We start from the raw sequence: 20,645 nt of genomic DNA, 5'->3' as shown, positions 1-20,645 counted from the left end.
CACACTCACTGCCCTGAGGCTATACTCCTCCCGATGGGAGTTATCCCATTTTATGCTGCGCACACAACACCAGCCTCAGCGGTCTGCCTCGCAGCGGTGGTACTCCCTGACCGCAATCCACGGGTGGCGCAGTCGGACAATTAACCTCAAAACCTAAGAAAGATTGCCACTGGTTTGACCAGCCTGAGCCACGGCATCGGGTCACCGCCACGGAGACTACAGACCCCAGAGACCCGGCACCGGGTATCCCACACACGTGTACACACGGCCCAGGGGGCGCGTCACATGCAGTACAGCATATTACAAACATAAGTCCCATTATGGGGGAGTGGGTGTCCCATAGTATTTGCTTATGCCTTGCAAGCAAAAGCTGCCAAAAATTAGGATGGAGCAACTTGCAATGCCCCTTACAAGAGCCATGCAGTACAGCATATTACAAACATAAGTCCCATTATTGGGGAGTGGGTCTCCCATAGTATTTGCTTATGCTTTCCCAGCAAAAGCTGCCAAAAATTAGGATGGAGCAACTTGCAATGCCCCTTACAAGAGCCATGCAGTACAGCATATTACAAACATAAGTCCCATTATTGGGGAGTGGGTCTCCCATAGTATTTGCTTATGCTTTCCCAGCAAAAGCTGCCAAAAATTAGGACGGAGCAACTTGCAATGCCCCTTACAAGAGCCATGCAGTACAGCATATTACAAACATAAGTCCCATTATTGGGGAGTGGGTATCCCATAGTATTTGCTTATGCCTTGCAAGCAAAAGCTGCCAAAAATAAGGACAGAGCAACTTGCAATGCCCCTTACAAGAGCCATGCAGTACAGCATATAACAAACATAAGTCCCATTATTGGGGAGTGGGTGTCCCATGGTATTTGCTTATGCTGTCCCAGCAAAAGCTGCCAAAAATTAGGACGGAGGAACTTGCAATGCTGGCACCCTGGTGGTATAGTGGTGGTGGAGGCTGAGGATAAGGAGAAGAAGATTAAACAGCCGAAACGAGGAAGCGTATACCCATGTGTGGGTGTGAAGCGGTGCATGTGAATACACCTCCCGAAATAACACAGTGGATTTGACTTTATGTTACTCTGCTGTCATTCGGTGGTGATGAGAAGTCTGGCCCAATCCAGCCCTTGTTCATTTTGATAAGGGTCAGCTTGTCAGCATTGTCAGTTGACAGGCGAGTGCGCTTATCAGTTATAATTCCCCCAGCGGCACTAAAAACACGCTCCGATAACACGCTAGCGGCAGGGCAGGCCAGGACCTCCAAGGCGTACAGAACGAGTTCATTCCAAGTGTCCAGCTTGGATACCCAATAATTAAAAGGCACAGAGGAATCACGGAGTACGCTGGTACGATCGGCAAGGTACTCCCTCACCATCTTTTGAAACTTTCCACTCCTTGTGAGAGTACCCCTCGCCTCGGGGCCTGTAAGCTGGGCGGGTGTCAGAAAACTGTCCCAGAACATTGACAGTGTTCCCCTGCCTCTGCTGGATTGGAGTTGCATCTCTCTCGCCTGTACGCCTTGGTTGGGCAACGAACTGTGACCTCTGCCGCTAGCGTGTTCAGATGGGAATTTTTTTAAGAGTTCTGCAGCAAGGGCCTTCTGGCATTGCCCCATTTTTGTAGACCTCTCCACCTCAGGAATAAGAGAGTGAAAGTTCTCCTTGTAGCGGGGGTCTACAAGTGTCACCAACCAGTAATGACTGTCACCAACATTTTGACAATGCGAGGGTCACATAGTTACATAGTTACATAGTTAGTAAAGCCGAATAAAGACTTGCGTCCATCAAGTTCGACCTGTTAGTTCTGTAATTGCTAAAGTTGATCCAGAGGAGGGCAAAAACCCCAAATGATTTAGCCAATCTTCACCTGAGGAAAAATTCCCTCCCGACTCTGAAACCAGCAGTCAGAATAAATCCCTGTATCAACCTACTATTTTATTTTATTTTTAAGTATATGCAGAAATCTGCCTGGTATCTAGAAATGCATCCAGTCCCCGCTTGAACTGGTTTAGTGAATCTGACATTACCGTCTCCTCACTCAGTGAATTCCATATTCTCACTGCTCTTACCGTAAAGAACCCCTTCCTATGCTGGTGCTGAAACCTTTTCTCTTCCAGTCTTAGTGAATGCCCTCTTGTTACCGTAATATCCCTCCTTTTGAACAAATCCCGGGCAAGGTCTCTATACTGTCCCCTAACATATTTGTACACATTTATTATGTCCCCCCTCAACCTTCTCTTTTCCAGGCTGAATAGTCCTAGTTTTGCCAACCTCTCTGGGTATTGCAGTCCCTCCATTCCCTTTATTAATTTTGTTGCCCTCCTTTGTACCTTTTCAAGCTCATTTATATCCTTTCTATATATTGGGGCCCATAACTGAGCACAGTATTCCAAGTGTGGTCTGACCAGTGCTTTGTACAGTGGAAGAACAATGTTCTCATCCTTTGCAGCTATACCTCTTCTGATACATCCCATTACCCTGTTTGCCCTTACAGCAGCGGCCTGACTTTGGGCACTCCAATTTAGTTTGCTATCAATCAAGATGCCCAAGTCCTTCTCCATCTCTGAATTCCCCAATGATTTCCCATTCAGTGAGTACTGGTGACTTCCATTTTTCCTTCCCATATGTATGACCTTACATTTCTCCTCGTTAAACCTCATTTGCCATTTAATGCTCCACCTACCCAGCTTATCCAAATCCCTCTGTAGGTCTGCACTGTCCTCTTTTGTATTAATTGTTTTACATAACTTTGTGTCATCTGCAAATATTGATATTTTACTATTTATCCCGTTGACCATGTCGTTAATAAAGATATTAAATAACATTGGGCCTAGTACAGACCCCTGTGGTACCCCACTAGTGACGCTTACCCAATCTGAGTATATTCCATTTATAACCACCCTCTGCCTTCTATCCTTTAGCCAGTTAGCTACCCACTTGCAGACATTTTCCCCCAGCCCCATCATTCTCATTTTGTATACCAACCTATTATGTGGCACGCTATCGAACGCTTTTGAGAAGTCGAGATACACGACATCCACTGGTTCCCCCTGATCTACTCGAGAGCTAACCTCCTCGTAGAAGTCAATCAGGTTTGTTTGGCAGGAGCGATTCCTCATGAATCCATGTTGGTTCGGGGTTAATAGATTATTAGCATCAAGATGCTCCATGATTGCCTCATTAATAAAGCCTTCAAAAATTTTGCCCACAACGGACGTCAGACTCACCGGCCGATAGTTTCCGGCGTCACTTTTCGCTCCCTTTTTGAATATTGGCACTACATTCGCCTGTCGCCAATCAAGTGGTACAGACCCAGTCTCAACAGAGTCCTTAAATATAAGATATAACGGTCTGTCTATCACATTACTTAGTTCCCTTAGTACCCGTGGGTGTATGCCATCAGGTCCTGGTGATTTGTTTATTTTAATGTTACTGAGGCGTTTCTGTACCCCAGCTTGGGTTAGATTTGTCATACTTAGTGGAGGATTAAGTTTGTCACTTCTCATTTCGCCTGTTAGTTCTTTTTCCTTTGTGAAAGTTGACGAAAAAAATTTATTTAATAGATTAGCTTTATCCTCATCTTTCTCTATGATTTTGCCTTCATCACTTTTTATCGGTCCAATATTATTCGATTTAATCCTTTTACTATTTATATACGTAAAGAACAGTTTGGGATTTGATCTACTTTCCCTAGCAATACGTCTCTCTGTTTCCTCCTTTGCTATTTTTATTTGTTTTTTGCAGGTTCTCGTTTTTTCCTTGTAACACATTAGTGCTTCCTTACTGTTTTCCTGTTTTAATCTCTTGAATGCCTCTTTTTTGCTATTTAACGCCCCTTTTACGTTCTTGTTCAACCATATTGGTTTCCTCTTATTTCGGGCCCTTTTATTCCCATACGGTATATACCTCTCGCACTGAGTATTCAGAATTATTTTGAAGGTTTCCCATTTACTATTCGTATTTCCTTGATTAAGAACTTTGTCCCAGTCTATAAGTTGAAGGTTTTCTTTCAGCTGATCAAACTTCGCCCTCCTAAAGTTTAATGTTTTAGTTGTTCCCTTATTGATAACCCTACTGAAGGGCATTTTGAAATTGATAATATTATGATCACTATTACCTAGGTGCCCCCCTATCTGTACCTCAGTTATTCTATCAGGCCTATTAGTCAATATTAAGTCCAACACGGCCTTCCCTCTCGTTGGTTCCTGCACTAGTTGGGAGAGATAATTATCCTTGATATTTTTCAAGAACCTTTTTCCTTTCTGCGATCTACAGGTTTCTGTTTCCCAGTCAATATCCGGGTAGTTGAAGTCCCCCATTACAATCACCTCATTATGTTTTGCTACTTTGTCTATTTGTCCTAATAGCAGTTTCTCATTCTCCTCTGTTATATTGGGTGGCTTATAGCAGACCCCCAGTAATATTTTATTATTATTTTTTGCCCCCTCTATCTCTACCCACATGGACTCGACCCCCTCTTCTCCCTCTCCTATATCTTCCCTTAGTCTGGGCTTTAGATGTGACTTTACATATAAGCAGACTCCTCCGCCCTTCCCCTGTTTCCGGTCCCTTCTAAATAAACTATAATCTGTTAAATTTACCGCCCAGTCGTAGCTATCGTCTAGCCAAGTCTCTGTTATACCTACGATGTCATACCTCTCCTCCGATATAAGCGCCTGCAGCTCATCCGCCTTATTGGTCAGGCTTCTTGCGTTGGTCAGCATGCAAGATAAAACTTTGGGGTTATTTAGCATCCTATTCTTCTCTAACGATCTAACTGTACTATCCCCACCCCCCTCTCCACCCTCATTATATTCACTTCTCCCCTTCCCCCTTGCTTGCCTCACATCCCACCTATTTCCTTGGTTCCCCCCCCCGTCTCTAGTTTAAAAACTCCTCCAACCTATTAGCCATCTTCTTCCCCAGCACTGCTGCACCCTCCCCATTGAGGTGCAGCCCGTCCCTACGGTAGAGCCTGTAGCCGACAGCGAAGTCGGCCCAGTTCTCCATGAACCCAAACCCTTCTGCCTTGCACCAACTCTTTAGCCACTTATTCACCTCCCTAACCTCCCGTTGGCGCTCCTGTGTGGCTCGCGGGATTGGTAGTATTTCTGAGAAAACTACCTTGGAGGTCCTTGCCCTAAGCTTCCTACCTAGATCCCTGAAATCATTTTTAAGGACCCTCCATCTACCACTCACTTTGTCATTGGTGCCAATGTGGACCATGACCGCTGGGTCTTCGCCAGCCCCACCCAGTAACCTGTCAACCCGATCCGCGATGTGCCGGACTCGAGCGCCAGGGAGGCAGCACACCGTTCGGCGATCCCGGTCTTTGTGACAGATTGCCCTGTCTGTCCCCCTAATAATAGAGTCACCCACTACCAGGACCTGTCTAGCCTGCCCTACACTTCCCCCCTCCCCCTCATTACTGGAGCATACACTCCCCCGGCGGTCAGAGGATCTGTCGTGCTCCAATAATGCCGGTTCTGAACCAGCCTTCCTATACTTCTTCCCTCTATCCCTTCTAACTGTTACCCAGATCCCTGCCTGTTCAGCCTGCGCTTCCCCACTAAGCTCCACCCCCAGTGTTGACCCATTGAGTGTCTGCTCGGTGAGCAGCAAACTCCGTTCCATGTTGTCGATACTCCTCAGTACCGCTATCTGAGCACTTAGATCCAGGATTTGGGCTTCCAAGTGCACGATATGCTCACATCTCTCGCAGCAGTATGGATCCCTGAGCGGTAGCTCAGGGAATGCATACATTGCGCAAGATGTACACTGCACGGCTCCGGCCAACATGGACGTCATTCTAAATATGGGGATACAGTCAGTATATATGTACAAGTACAAAACACAATTATTTATATATAGGTGTATGGACGGGGATCAATTAGGGATGTGCAAGTGTATCGATTAGATATCGGCGCGGGATCAGTTAAGTATGGACGGGGGATCAATTAAGTATCAATTAAGTATGGACGGGGATCAGCTGAGTGGGTCAGGTGGATTAATTAAGTATGGACGGTGTGTCAATTAACTATGGACTGGGATCAATAAGTATGAACTGGGGAAATAATTAATTGTGGACTAGGGAATCAATCAATTAATTATGGACAGGGGGTTTAATTAAATAGGATGGAGGGTAAAGCAAATAAATAGGTATGGACGGTGGGTCTATTAACTAAGGACTGGGGATCAATAAGTATCAATAATATCAATAAATATGGACTGGGGAAATAATTAATTGTGGTCTGGGGAATCAATCAATTAATTATGGACAGGGGTTAATTAAATATGGTGGGGGATAAGGCAAATAGATAGGAACTGGGGATGAGTAAAAGTGGACAAGGGGAATCTATTAAATAGGACAAGGGGGATCACTCAATTATGGGCTGGGGGGGTCAATCATTTAAATGTGGTCAGGGGGATCACTTTAATATGGACGGGGGGTGGTCGGGGATCAATTAAATGAGGACGGGGGGGTCAATTTAATGTGGTCAGAGGGATCAGTTAAATATGGACAGGGGTGTTCAGGGGAATCAATTTAAATATGGATGGGGGTGATCAATTAAATATGGACGGGGGGTAATCAATTAAATATGGACTAGGGAATACAATACAATTACAATACAGATACAAATACAATACAGTACAGTACACACTTGGGTTCAGTAGGGCCGCTTATCGCGGCCTCCTGCCCCTCACTCACTTCCTCTAGGGACGCTGCACGCTATCACAGCGCGCTTGTCCCTCCGGTCGCCTCTTACCGGTCCTCCTGATCACCTCCTGGTCACCACCACCTGGCACCCTCCGCTGGCCGGCACTGCACGCTGCCACAGCGCTCTCTTGCGCTCGTCCCTCCGGTCGCCTCCTACTGGTCCTCCCGGTCCGCTCGGTCACCTCCGCCTGGCTCTCCTCCCTTCCCAGGAGCTCTCTCCACACACAGCACAACTCTTGCAGCACACGGCAGGCTCCGCCTCCACCACTTCCACAAAGCAGTCATGTAGTAGGCACCAGGATACAGCGGTCTCCCTCATTCCCCTACGTACGTTTCATCATAGTGACTTCCTCGGGGGGCGAGTGACTTCCTCAGGGGGCGGTTAAGTCAGCGTAACATAAAGTCAGCCATGCGTGCCAGACTGGTAATGGGCAAGATTTCCGTGTCCTCACCAAGATGACGACTGACCATGCTCTCCTCCTCCTCTTCCTCCTCCCCCCTGTCCTCAGGCCACCCACGCTGAACCGACGGTATGACACTTGTACAGGTACTACCGTCTACAACGCATGATAGCAGCTCCTATTCTTCCTCCTCATCCTCCTCCTCCTCCTCTCCCTCATTGTCCCCCAATGCACGTTGGGATGAGATGAGGCTGGGCTGTGTGTAATTGCCCGCTACGGCTTCTTGATCCATCTCATCATACTCTGGCTGTAATGCCTCCTCTTTAATTCTCTGCAGAGAGCGTTGCAAAAGACAGACAAGTGGGATGCTGACACTAATGATGGCGTCATCGCCACTCACCATCTTGGTGGCCTCCTCAAAGTTTGTCAGGATGGTACATATGTCAGACATCCAGGTCCACTCCTGAGGTCTTATGTGTGGAGTCTGACCTGAATATCGACAGCCTTGTTGCAGCTGGTACTCCACAACTGCTCTCTTCTGCTCACAAATCCTTTGCAACATGTGGAGGGTAGAGTTCCAACGTGAGGGGACATCACACACCAGTCGGTGTGCCGGAAGCTGCAAACGCTGCTGCAACACAGCAAGGGCGGCGGAAGCTGTAGCCGACTTGCGAAAATGAGCTGACAGGCGGCGTACTTTCACGAGCAGATCTGGCAACTCGGGGTACGATTTAAGAAACTGCTGAACCACGAGGTTAAGCACATGAGCCAGGCATGGTATGTGTGTGATCTCACCTCGCCTCAGAGCCGCCACCAGGTTACAGCCATTGTCACACACGACCATGCCGGGATGTAGGTTCAGCGGTCTCAGCCACAGATCTGCCTGCTCTTTCACAGCTGTGCACAACTCACAAGCAGTGTGAGGTTTATCACCTAAGCTTATGAGTTTCAGCACAGCCTGTTGCTGCTTGGCAGAGGCAGTACTGCAATGCTTCCAGCTTGTAACTGATGTGGTGATATCTGAGATGGAGGCTGAACATGAGGAGGAGGAGGAGGAGGAGGAGGATGCGCAGGAGCTGTACACTGTGGGGGCAACTCTGACTGACATAGGGCCCGCAATCCTCGGTGTGGGGAGGATGTGTTCCGTCCCAAGGTCCGACTGGGTCCCGGCTTCCACTATGTTTACCCAGTGTGCCGTCAGAGAGATGTACCGTCCCTGGCCACAAGCACTTGTCCACATGTCCGTTGTCAGGTGGACTCTCCCAGTAACTGCTTTGTTGAGGGCACGGCAGATGCTTTGGGACACGTGCTTGTGTAGTGCGGCGATGGCACACCGGGCAAAATAGTGTCGGCTGGGGACCGAGTACCGAGGGACGGCCACCGCCATAAGATTGCGGAAGGATTCCGTCTCCACCAGCCTAAAAGGCAGCATTTCCAATGCAAGCAGTCGTGAAATGTGCGAATTTAGGACTGTGGCCTGTGGGGCGTTAGCTGCGAATTTCCGCTTTCGTTCAAAGGTCTGGGATATGGACAATTGAACGCTGCGGTGGGACGTGGACGTGGACGTTGATGCTGTTTCTTGAGAAACTGCCATAACAAGTGAAGACTGAGAGGAGGGGGCATCTTTACATGCAGTATGGACAGGGGATTGCCTTGCACACACAACAGGGGGTTCTATTGCACACACAACAGTGGAAGAAGCAGTGGTGACACCCGCTGACACTGGTCGTGGACCCTGGGTTTCGCCCCACAAAGTCGGGTGCTTTGCTGCCATGTGCCTGATCATGCTGGTGGTGGTCAGGCTTCTAGTTTTGTCACCCCTGCTGATGCTGGCATGGCAGGTGGAACATATGGCCTTTTTGGGGTTATCAGCAGAGTCTTTAAAAAAATTCCAGACTCTGGAAGACCTACCGCTTGTACTGGCAACGTCCCTCGTGTTGGTGTTACGGGGAACGGTTGCCTGCCTTCTGTCTGCGGCCACCACACTGCTTCTTCCTGCCTGTTGGGGTACTCTGCCTCCCTCCCCCTGTGTGCTGCTGGCCTCACTCTGCATGTCCTCCTTCCACGTTGGGTCAGTTACTAGATCATCCACCACCTCCTCCTCTTCCACTTGTGCACCACGATCCTCCTCCTCACTTCCTGGCAATTGTGTCTCGTCATCGTCCACCTCTTGTGACAGATTGCCAACGTCGACTTCCTGTGGCCGTGGCTGTTCAAATATTTGGGCATCGCAACATGGGATCTCCTCTTCCACCACTTCAAGCGTATCAGGCGAGGGGCCCAAATATGGAAATGGACCAGTGAACAGCTCTTCAGAGTGTCCAAGTGTGGGATCACTTGCTGTCTGACGACACTCGGCATGGTGGGAGGAAGGAGCATCAGGGTGAGGAGGAGTATGTGGTCGAGACTCACGGCTACTAAGAGTTGACCGTGTGGAAGACAGACCGGAGGTGGTGGTGCCCAGGTAACTGGCAGTATTGTCTGCTATCCAATTAATAACCTGTTCACACTGATCAGTTCTCAATACTGGTGTTGTTCTGTGCTTCCCTAGTAATTCGGTCAAGAAGTGGGAGCGAGAAGATGTGGCTGTTGGTTGTGGCACATTTTCACCTTGGCCACGGCCCCGTCCTCTGCACGAACCATCACCAGAACGTCCACTTCCACGTCCCTTGCCACGCGCCTTGCCCATTCTAAATGAAGTAAAATAGCTTACACTTGCACTATCAATGGAAAAAGGGTAATAAACAGTAGATTAGAACCGTGTAAGAGGAAACCCACAGTTATTGTTTACTGGGGTATACCACACTTTTTTAAATAGAGATATTTGCGGATGAACAGTGAGCGACACACTCAAACTGCTTTTTTTTTAGATACCAAAGGCCCAAAACTGGATAGTACAGCGATTTGACCCGTGGAACTGCGAAACCACACTGGGATGTCGGGCCTACACAAGACTATTTTCAACAGATATATTTTTGTGTCACAACAGTCAGGAGACACTACTGTTTTTCTTTACGGAAAAAACTACCAAAACCTGAATAATAGAGATTTTTTACCATGGAACAGCAAAACCACAGTTATAATTTACTGGTGTATACCAGGCTTTTTAAAATATATATATATTTGCGGCTGAACAGTGAGCGACACACTCAAACTGTTTTTTTAGATACAAATGGCCCAAAAGTGGATAATACAGAGGTTTGTACCATGGAACTGCAAAACCACACTTGTATTTCTCGGGCCTACACCAGACTATTTTCAACAGATATATTTGTGTCTGAAAAATCAGGGAGACACTATTTTTTTTTTTTTTTTACAGCAAAAAATGCAAAAAGCAGGATAATAGAGATTTTTTACCGTGGAACAGCAAAAGCACACTTCTGTCTCTCTGGCCTACACCAGACTATTTTCAACAGATATATTTGTGTCTGAAAAATCAGGGAGACACTATTTTTTTTTTTTTTTTACAGCAAAAAATGCAAAAAGCAGGATAATAGAGATTTTTTACCGTGGAACAGCAAAAGCACACTTCTGTCTCTCTGGCCTACACCAGACTATTTTCAACAGATATATTTGTGTCTGAAAAATCAGGGAGACACTATTATTATTTTTATACAGCAAAAAATGCCAAAAACAGGATAATAGAGATGTTTTACCGTGGAACATCAAAACCACAGTAATATTTTACTGGTGTATACCAGGCTTTTTAAAATATATATATATTTGCGGCTGAACAGTGAGCGACACACTCAAACTGTTTTTTTAAGATACAAATGGCCCAAAAGTGGATAATACAGAGGTTTGTACCGTGGAAATGCAAAATCACACTTGTATTTCTCGGGCCTACACCAGACTATTTTCAACAGATATATTTGTGTCTGAAAAATCAGGGAGACACTATTTTTTTTTTTTACAGCAAAAAATGCAAAAAGCAGGATAATAGAGATTTTTTACCATGGAACAGCAAAAGCACACTTCTGTCTCTCTGGCCTACACCAGACTATTTTCAACAGATATATTTGTGTCTGAAAAATCAGGGAGACACTATTATTATTTTTATACAGCAAAAAATGCCAAAAACAGGATAATAGAGATGTTTTACCGTGGAACATCAAAACCACAGTAATAATTTACTGGTGTATACCAGGCTTTTTAAAATATATATATATTTGCGGCTGAACAGTGAGCGACACACTCAAACTGTTTTTTTTAGATACAAATGGTCCAAAAGTGGATAATACAGAGGTTTGTACCGTGGAACTGCAAAACCACACTTGTATTTCTCGGGCCTATACCAGACTATTTTCAAACAGATATATTTGTGTCTGAAAAATCAGGGAGACACTACTTTTTTTTTTTTTTACAGCAAAAAATGCAAAAAGCAGGATAATAGAGATTTTTTACCGTGGAACAGCAAAAGCACACTTCTGTCTCTCTGGCCTACACCAGACTATTTTCAACAGATATATTTGTGTCTGAAAAATCAGGGAGACACTATTATTATTTTTATACAGCAAAAAATGCCAAAAACAGGATAATAGAGATGTTTTACCGTGGAACATCAAAACCACAGTAATAATTTACTGGTGTATACCAGGCTAGTTAAAATATATATATATTTGCGGCTGAACAGTGAGCGACACACTCAAACTGTTTTTTTTAGATACAAATGGCCCATAGAATTGCAAAACCACACTTCTATTTCTCTGGCCTACACCAGACTATTTTCAACAGATATATTTGTGTCTGAAAAATCAGAGGCACACTTTTTTTTTTGGGGGGGGGGGTGAGCACCAAAAGGTTAATAAGATGGGTATTTGTACATTGTGAAGGAGGAAAAAAAAAAGAGGATTTAGATAAAAAAAAAGGATTTTTCCTGGCCCCCGGGACCTGGAGCTAAGTCCAGCAATTTCAGCAACAGGAGCAGCACACAGGACTGTAATGCAGTGTTTGCTGGTATAACCACTGCGTCTCCTATACAGCCTGCCTGCCTGCCTGATATACCTGGGATGGATATTAGTCCTGAGAAGGACTGTTTGTTTGACCTGGCAGCCTTTACAGACCCTACACTAACTATTTTGCAGGATATATCTCTCCCTACATCAGCAGCGCTGTCCCTACACTGTCTGATCTGGAGCGACTGTGTCCAAGATGGCGGCGCCCGGTTTTAAATACTCGAGGTGACGCTGTGCGGCCAGCCAATCACTGTAATGCCCACAAACAACATGGCTGTGGCATTACAGTGACTGGCTGGCAATCCCTGCATGTTCATTGGCTCTGTAAAGAGCGCCAAACATGCAGGGCGGAGACCCGAGCTCCCGCCCGAGTAACCCGGAAATGCTCGGTGCTCGCCGAACATCCCGAGTAGCGTGATGCTCGGGCGAGTACCGAGCAGTGTCGAGCATGTTCGCTCAACACTAATGGTTACCGTAATCTACTCCAGCCAAATTTACACTTCAAAAATCAAACAGTTGCTTTCGACCACACATGGGGTATCACTGCAAATGGGAGAAATTGAAATCTAAATCATGTTGTCCATTCTTTGCAAATAAAGCCCTTGCAAAAATGAAAAATTGGAAGCTAAAGAAACATTTTTAGTATTTGCAACAAGGCAGACAAATGTGCACTCCAAATATCAAACAGCGCTCTTTCCCATTTTTTAACCCCTTCACCCTAGCGCCATTTTCCATTTTTGTGCTTTTGTTTTTTGCTCTCCTCTTCCCAGAGCCATAACATTTTTTTTTTTGTCGGTATGGCTGTGTGAGGGCGTGTTTTTTGTGGGACGAGTTGTAGTTTTGAACGACACTATTGATTTTACCATATAATGTACGGTAAAACAGGAAACAAATTCCAAGTGAGGTGAAATTGCAAAAAAGTGCAATTTCCCCAATTGCTTTTGGGTTTTTCAGATTTTCAGGTTCGCAGATACCAAACATGTATAGGTTCTTATTTAAGTGGTGAAAAAAAATCCAAAATGTGTAAAAAAAAATATAAATAAAAAAAATTAAAAAAAGAAGTTGCCATTTCCGAGACCCGCAGCGCTTCCATTTTTCGGGATCTGGGGCTGGGTGAGGGCTTATTTTTGGCGTGCTGAGCTGACATTTTTAATTATGCCATTTTGGGGTATATACGATGTTTTGATCGCCCGTTATTGCATTTTAATACAATGTTGCGGCGACCAAAAAAACATAATTCTGAAGTTTTGATTTTTTTCCCGTTACTTTGTATTCCGATCAAATTAATTCTTTTTATATTTTGATAGATCGGGTGTTTCTGAACACGCCGATGCCAAATATGTGTATTTTTTTATTGTTTCATTTTGAATGGAGCAAAAGAAGGGTGATTTGAACTTTTATATTTTTTCATTTTTAAATAACATTTTTTTTTTTACTTTTCACTTGCTTCAATATTCTCCATTAGAGACGTGAAGCTGAGATCTTCTGATCGCTTGTGCTACACATAGCAGGGCTTCACCCCTGCTATGTGTGGCAGAATTAATCATCTGCTATGAGCACCGGCCATGGGGTGGCGCTCATAGCAGATCGGCAATGAGATCCATAGACTTCTCCTGCAGACCCTAGGTTGTCATGCCAACCCATCGCCGCCCCATGATCATGTGACAGGGGCGCCAATGGGCGCGATTAGTGAAGCGCTTCCGGTAAGAGCGAGTTAAAGAGATTGACAGCAGCATTTAACTAGTTAACAGCAGCGGGTGGATCATGATTCCATCCGCGGCTGTTAGGGGCACATGACAGTTGATCATATCAGCTCTCATGCCAGAAAAAATGTGGGTTCAGTGCCAGAGCCTGCATCAATGGTGAGACATGACATAAGAAGTATAGATATGTCATATGTCGTGAAAGGGTTAAAGGGAACCTGACATCTGATACATGCTCGCTGGAGGCTTCTCCAATCCTGCTGATCTGAAGTGACAGGTATACGTGCATGCAGGCAGAGACCTGTCAGTCAGTGTCAATGGCAGGGGGAAGATGTCAGGAACCCGCCTGTCCGACTAGTCTATAGTGCGGCTCAGTCTCCGGCAGCTTTTAAAAGTGTATTTTTTTCTGAAAACCCTGCAGCATTTCAGAGTCAAACATACCTGCCTGGGATACTACAAATAGTGGCTGATACATGCATATTTTTTCATCCGCTTAGTCATATTAGTATTTGTTTTTTGTTTGACAAATTATAGTTTTGAATCCATTCATTTTACCATTGAAGGTCTTGAATATGGGAAAAAAATCCAGGTGCGGATGAAATTGCATATACCCTCTCCCACATCCCCCCGCCCCGCAATTCTGCTATTGCCTTTTGGATTCGTTTTTATGGCAATCATTGTGTCGTAAAATCATTGTGTCATAACCTGGCAATATGATTCATGAGGTCACTAGGATTATAGCAACAACAAATTTGTATATCTTTTCTTTTATTTAAGTGGTAAAAGAAAAATTCTGATATCCTTAAATATTTTTTTACTTTTGCCGCTTTGTTCCAAGACCTCTAAAGTTTTCTCTTTTTTTTCGGATGATGGAACCGTGGAAGGTCTTGGTTTTTGTGGCTGAAGTTTTAATTGATATCAGTTTGGGGTAGATACAGTGTTTTGTTTCCTTCTTACTGCATTTTTTGTGGAGTTGTGGGGATCAAAAAAATCCATAATTCTGGCATTTCGATTTTTTTCTCATTACATCATTTAACGATCGAGTTAATTATTTATAGATTTTCATTGATCAGACGTTTATGGACATCGAGAAAACAAATACCTATATATGTATTAATATGAAATGGAAAAAAGGTGGCAATTCCAATTTTTGTATTTTTATATGTTTCTTTTTTTTTTTTACATTATTTGATAGTCTCCTAAGGCGGTGTGCCCATGGTGAGTTTTTTTGTTGAGTTTTTGATACTGCATATTTTTACTGTAAAAAATACAGCACCTTACAGTTCCAGCAAAGTGGATGGGATTTATAGAAATCTCCTGCCCACTGTGCCCAACATGTCAGTTACTCTTGTCGGTAGTCTGAGTTTTAAGTGGAGTTTTTAACCATAGAATTGTATTAAATGTGGAAAATCTGCAGGTAAAAAAATGCATATTTCCTGCTCTGGAAAAGACTTATTGCTTTTCATTATGATTCTGATGAAATAATAAACCTTGTTAGGCCGTTTCAACACACAGAATGATATTGTCTAGAACATCTTGGGGGTACTTTAGGGATTTTTAAAGTACCACTTTCTGGATGATGGATTATACATGCCTGTAAAATTCATAAAAATGTATGGAATGTTCATGAATTAATAAATGTATGGAAAATAAAGTATTCTCCCCCCCCCCTCATTTTTTTCCTCTCTCTTCTCCTTCCACCCTTTCCTCTTCTGATGTAACAGGTTATAATGTATTTTCATGTTCAGAAGTTCAGTTGATTTAGCAAGTTGTGCTCAGGCTATAGTGTTCTTCTACATTCACAACATCAGCTGATGTACTAAACTGTACTTTGTATTTTGTTTCAATGTTAAATTAAAAGCTTGAATAAAAAGATATTTAAAAGAAAAAAAAAAGCATATCTGTTTTTAGTGTGTTTCTGCTGCAGAAATGCACCAAAAACGCATGTAATCTGAACATGACTGTATCGATAAAGTTTTGTCAAAGCTAAATACCAGGGAGTATCAAAAAGAAAACAGCTTTATTTAAAGCCTGACACACCAGCAAGAGACAAAAATCGCAATGTCAAAAATGGGATTAAAACGCATGTAAAAAACGCACTAAAAAACGCAGTGAAAAAAAACGTGAGTAAGCTAATTTACATAATAGGTGCAGAAATTCTGGAACATCAAAAACTCACAAGTTCATTGTGGGAATGTAGCCTTTGAGGACTTAACCCCTTCACAACCTTTGACGTATTTTTACTTCAAAGGTCGTGACCCTGCCTTTGATACTGGCTCCAACATTGATTTAATCAGCCATGAAATGCCTTTAACAGCTGTGGGTAGAGCTGTGCTCCTCCTGACACCGGTGCTCCTCACTGACAGTGGGATTTAACACGTGTCAGAAGCACGTCACAAATTCTGCCCATAAGTGCCCCTGTCACGTGATTGCAGGGCGCCGATGGGCTGTCATGACAACCGGGGGTCTGCAAAAGACCCCCATGCCTGTCATTGTGAATTACCTGTGAACACTGGCTCGTGGCAGTGCTTCTATGTATAGCACAAGCAATTGCAATAGTCTCTTCTAAGGAGACTATTGAGGTCAGTAAAAATTGTGAAAAAAAATATTTAAAAATATGAAAAAAATAAAAAAAAGTTCAAATCACCCCCCTTTTGCACCATTGAAAATAAAACAATAAAAAAAATACACATATTTGGTATTGCTGCGTTCAGAAATGTCCGATCTATCAAAATATAAAAGCAGTTAATCAGATCGGGAAATGACGCAACACAAAAAAGAATCAGAACACCAGAATTATGTTTTTTTGTCCGTCGCAACATTGCAAAAAAATGCAATAAGAGGCGATCAAAACATTGTATGTACCCCTGATTAGTCAGCCCTCTTTCCATGTCATCACGGGGTTCAGAGGCGCACTGAGCATGATCGGAAGTTCAGAAGATGGCTTCCGGTCATGCGCAGTGCGCCTCTTAAGCCGAGAAGCGTACACCTGACTGCAGTGACGTTGCCAAAATGTGAGGCGCACGTGCCCAAGATTTGCAAGAGCTGATGATGGTGACAGCTCCTGCAAACTATGTTAGCACGCCCACAGGGGTGTGATAACATGGAAAGAGGGCTGACTAGTCTGGGGCAACTAACACCCCAGCGACTAGTCAAAGCCTTCTTTAGCATAGGAAATGGGGACAATATAAATGCTTTTTTAAACCTCATTTTTACAGAAAAATGTTATACAGGACTGGTTAGTAAGGGAATTTACTCATAAATAAGTGAATGCTGCTGGGTTGGAGGGCATGGCGGAAGTGACAGGTTCACTTTAATATCTTTCTTCCCAAATAATTCACCTTTTCGTAATTCTTGCATTTTGCTAACATCATAGTGGTTCATGGACCATGGGTCCAGTTAACATCATTCTTATGTGACTACTAGTAATAGATTTTCTTTGGCTTTAAATGTTTTTATCCTTACATAGATACATTGCATATAAAAAACAGAACAAACCTCTAACAAAGTCTATACTATTTTACTCATTATTTATGCCCACTATTTTTGTATTGGCTTTTTCTTACTGATGACAACAAAACTGAGAAATGAAGCAAAACTGTATCTTCTTTAACTCAATAACGACCAGGTACCATACATTTACAGAGCTTGGTCCTGGGCTTTAACCCATCCATTGTAAATTTACAGTGCAGGGCTAAAGCTCCTGCAATCTAGCAGGTGCAGGTCTGGTCCCCAATCTTCAGACACCGCTGGGAACCTTGGGAAGAAGATAGAAGCAGTTTATCACCACTTCTGTCTTCTCTTAGAGCTCTCTTCTCAGTGAGCGCTATGCAATAAACGGAAGCATTGGCACTGCCGATGCTTCTATAGGACATGGAAATCACATGAACGCTGAGACTCTGCCCAGCATTGCAGAGCTGCTGGTTACTGGTAGGCCCAAATCAGCCCTGTATCTATGCCCTAGTTACACCGAAAAAATGAGCATAAAAGAAAAAAATATTCCCCAGATAATTTTTATGTTCTGTTAAGAAACAAATTATGGAAAACATATTTTTGTATAATGTCAAAAACATCAGCGAAAATGAATCGAAAAATAAGTAAAAAAAAAAAAAAAAAAAAAAAGGAAAAAGTCCCCATTACAAAAAAAAAATAATAATTCCATATAAAACACATTTTATTACATACATAACTAAAAACAAAAACCTACACATTAATAGGTAACCATAACCATATAACCATAATAATCTGAAGAATTCAGTAAACAGTCTACTTAGTGTGAGATATAAATAGTAATAAATGAAAACAAACAGCTTTCTTTTTCCCTTAATAATAAAGAACTTCATTTAAAAACTGCATTCTGTGTTTACTTGTGTTACCTTTGTCTAATATTTACATTTGTTTTGTGACCTGAAACACTTTTTCACACCACTATGTATGTGTATGTATGTATGTATGTGTATATGTATATATATATATATATATATATATATATATATATATATATATATATATATATCACTACATTACATGAGTATGGCTATTGAAAGGAGATTAGGCATACCCCCCAAACAACTGGATGGTGACTAAGGGTATGTGCACACGATGCAGAAATGCTCAGGATTTTTTCCTGAGCGTTTCTGCATCTCTCTGGCAGGAAAAAACGTATGCGGATTGTACATGCGGTTTCCTGCCAGGGACATGCGGAAATGAAGCGGTCTTCACTTTCATTTCCGCATGCGGGTTGACAAGCGCTTCCCAAGCGATTTTAGCATCACTTGGAAAGTGCTTGTCAACTTCACACTATATAAATCCATGCAGCCGGCATGGATTTATATAGTGTGTGAATGTCAAAAAATAAAAAATAAATCTATACTTTACCCTCTGATGGCCCCCGGTGTCCTGCTTCATCGGTCCCGGCTGCCGGCAGTGAAGACTGTAGGACCTTCCGACGTCAGCGTCACGTGACCCGTCACATGACTCTGATGTCAGCGAAGGTCCTTCATTCAACCGCGAAGTGCGGGGAATCAAGCAGGAGCGCTGCGCGGGCCGTCAGAAGGTGAGAATATATATATTTTTTATTTTATTCTTTTTTTTTTAATGGTACCTGGGTCTGGATGCGAGTCCTCTCATCCACACCCGGGTACCATCCGCACATTAGACCGCATGAAAAGCGCATCAACATATACAGTGATGCGGATTCCATGCGGTCTAATGCAAGTCAATGGCGGCAAAAGAGCAGCGTTTCCGCAAAATTAATTGACATGCTGCGGATTTTTGACCGCAGCGTTTACGCTGCGGAAAAATCCGCATCATGGGCACAGCACATGCGGATTTCCATTGGGGAACATTGCTGCCCTTCTACCATGCGTTTTTCATGCGTTTCCGCGGCGTTTACGCAACTGCAAAAACGCCGCGGAAACGCATGAAAAACGCATCGTGTGAACTCAGCCTAAGGCTTTTTCAGGTTTAGTCACTAAGTTACAATAGATATATACAATGTGTATATGTGTGTGTGAGAGAGGGGTAAATATTAAACTGGAATCAGTAAACTCACCCCTAGAGCTTTTGGTTGTCCTTTGAAGAAGGTTTGATGATATGGTGGTGTTTGTATATGTTCTACTGGGAGGCTTACAGTATTTTCCTGTGAGCCCACAATAAAGACTTCATTTGTTGCAGGGAAAGCCATAAGTGTGGTTCCTGAAACGATAATGAACAGTCTAAACAGAAGAACCAAGTGTTTTTCCGGGAAGGTAGCACAAAAAAGATTTACGGTACTCATCAGTGTAGATATATAAGAAAAAAAGTTGAGCGTACCTTGTATGGGAGCACTGAGGAATACCTAGAGGATCTGTGTCCTAATAGTTTTCAGTGAGTATTTAACTCTAAAACTCCACCCTTCACCGTTAATTAATTTTCCTAGTTTGTGACGTGAACATATTCCACCTTCAAGATAAGGCTTCATTCATTGCTCAGAAGGTCCATTACTAATCTTTATCAGTTAACACTAAAACCATTACCACAGGTATTTTACTGCCTACTAATGGAAACATAAGTACAAATCTTCTTTATGTATGTTAAATAAGACTGTTTATAGAAGTAGCTTATTATTAACTAGAAATAGATAGTTGTCATATATTTTGGGAGATGTTCTCCATAGAGTTGATGGCTAAACATATTTTAATAGCATATAAAACAATATGAATTGAAAAATATTTAGTACAGAATTGATATAGCTTGTGTTAATTTGTCTAGCTTTGTACTATTTCAATATATTTTTACACAAATGTTTAGCAAATTATAGATGAATACACAACACAATCAAAATTATTCAGCACCCCTTTAAATTAAGTTTAAAAGCTACATTTTAAAACTTTTTGCTGTTTGAAATAAACCAAACAACTACTGTACATAGCTGAACACTACTAATATAACAAGTGGTTTCTCCAAATTTGCCACGTCCAATTTTTACTGAAGTATCGCCTACAAAGTTGATGTCTTTATTTTTATTTATTTAATTTACTCACTTATATAGAGCCATTAATTCCACAGCACTTTACAGACATTATCGGCACTGTCCCCATAGGGACTAACAATCTACATGTCTGTGGAGTGTGGTAAGAAACCCACACAAACATGGGGAGAACATACAAATTTCTTGCAGATGTTGTCCACGGTGGGATTTGAGCATTCCTGAGAACTCTTGCCTGATTCCTCATGGGCAATAGCCTTCACATCACTAATATTCTTGGGTATACGGCAACTGTCTGCTCAAATATCACCAAAGATTTTTTTATGGGGTTTAAGTTTGGCGACTGACGGTCACTTCAGAATATTCCAGGAGTTCTTCTGAAACCAAACCT

General features: G+C 43.0%; 1 protein-coding gene across 1 annotated transcript in view; it reads right to left on the bottom strand.

Moving 5' to 3' along the window:
• The window catches only part of LOC141271677 (membrane-spanning 4-domains subfamily A member 8-like), a 46,518-nt gene extending 26,810 nt beyond the window's left edge, over nucleotides 1-19,708 (bottom strand). The window contains exons 1-2 of the mRNA XM_073681715.1: nucleotides 19,600-19,708; nucleotides 19,340-19,482 (exon numbers count right to left, since the gene is read on the bottom strand). Coding sequence (XP_073537816.1) covers nucleotides 19,340-19,471 — 132 coding nt within the window. The 5' untranslated portion in view covers nucleotides 19,472-19,482; nucleotides 19,600-19,708. The remainder of the gene's footprint in view (nucleotides 1-19,339; nucleotides 19,483-19,599) is intronic.
• Between the last annotated feature and the right edge of the window lie 937 nt (nucleotides 19,709-20,645).

This window comes from Phyllobates terribilis, unplaced genomic scaffold (assembly GCF_046119375.1).
Source record: "Phyllobates terribilis strain yellow unplaced genomic scaffold, ASM4611937v1 Scaffold_5__5_contigs__length_657084704, whole genome shotgun sequence".
Classification (NCBI taxonomy): Eukaryota; Metazoa; Chordata; class Amphibia; order Anura; family Dendrobatidae; genus Phyllobates; species Phyllobates terribilis.
The sequence above is the reverse complement of the archived record's forward strand: the minus strand, read 5'-3'. Positions and strand labels throughout refer to the sequence as shown.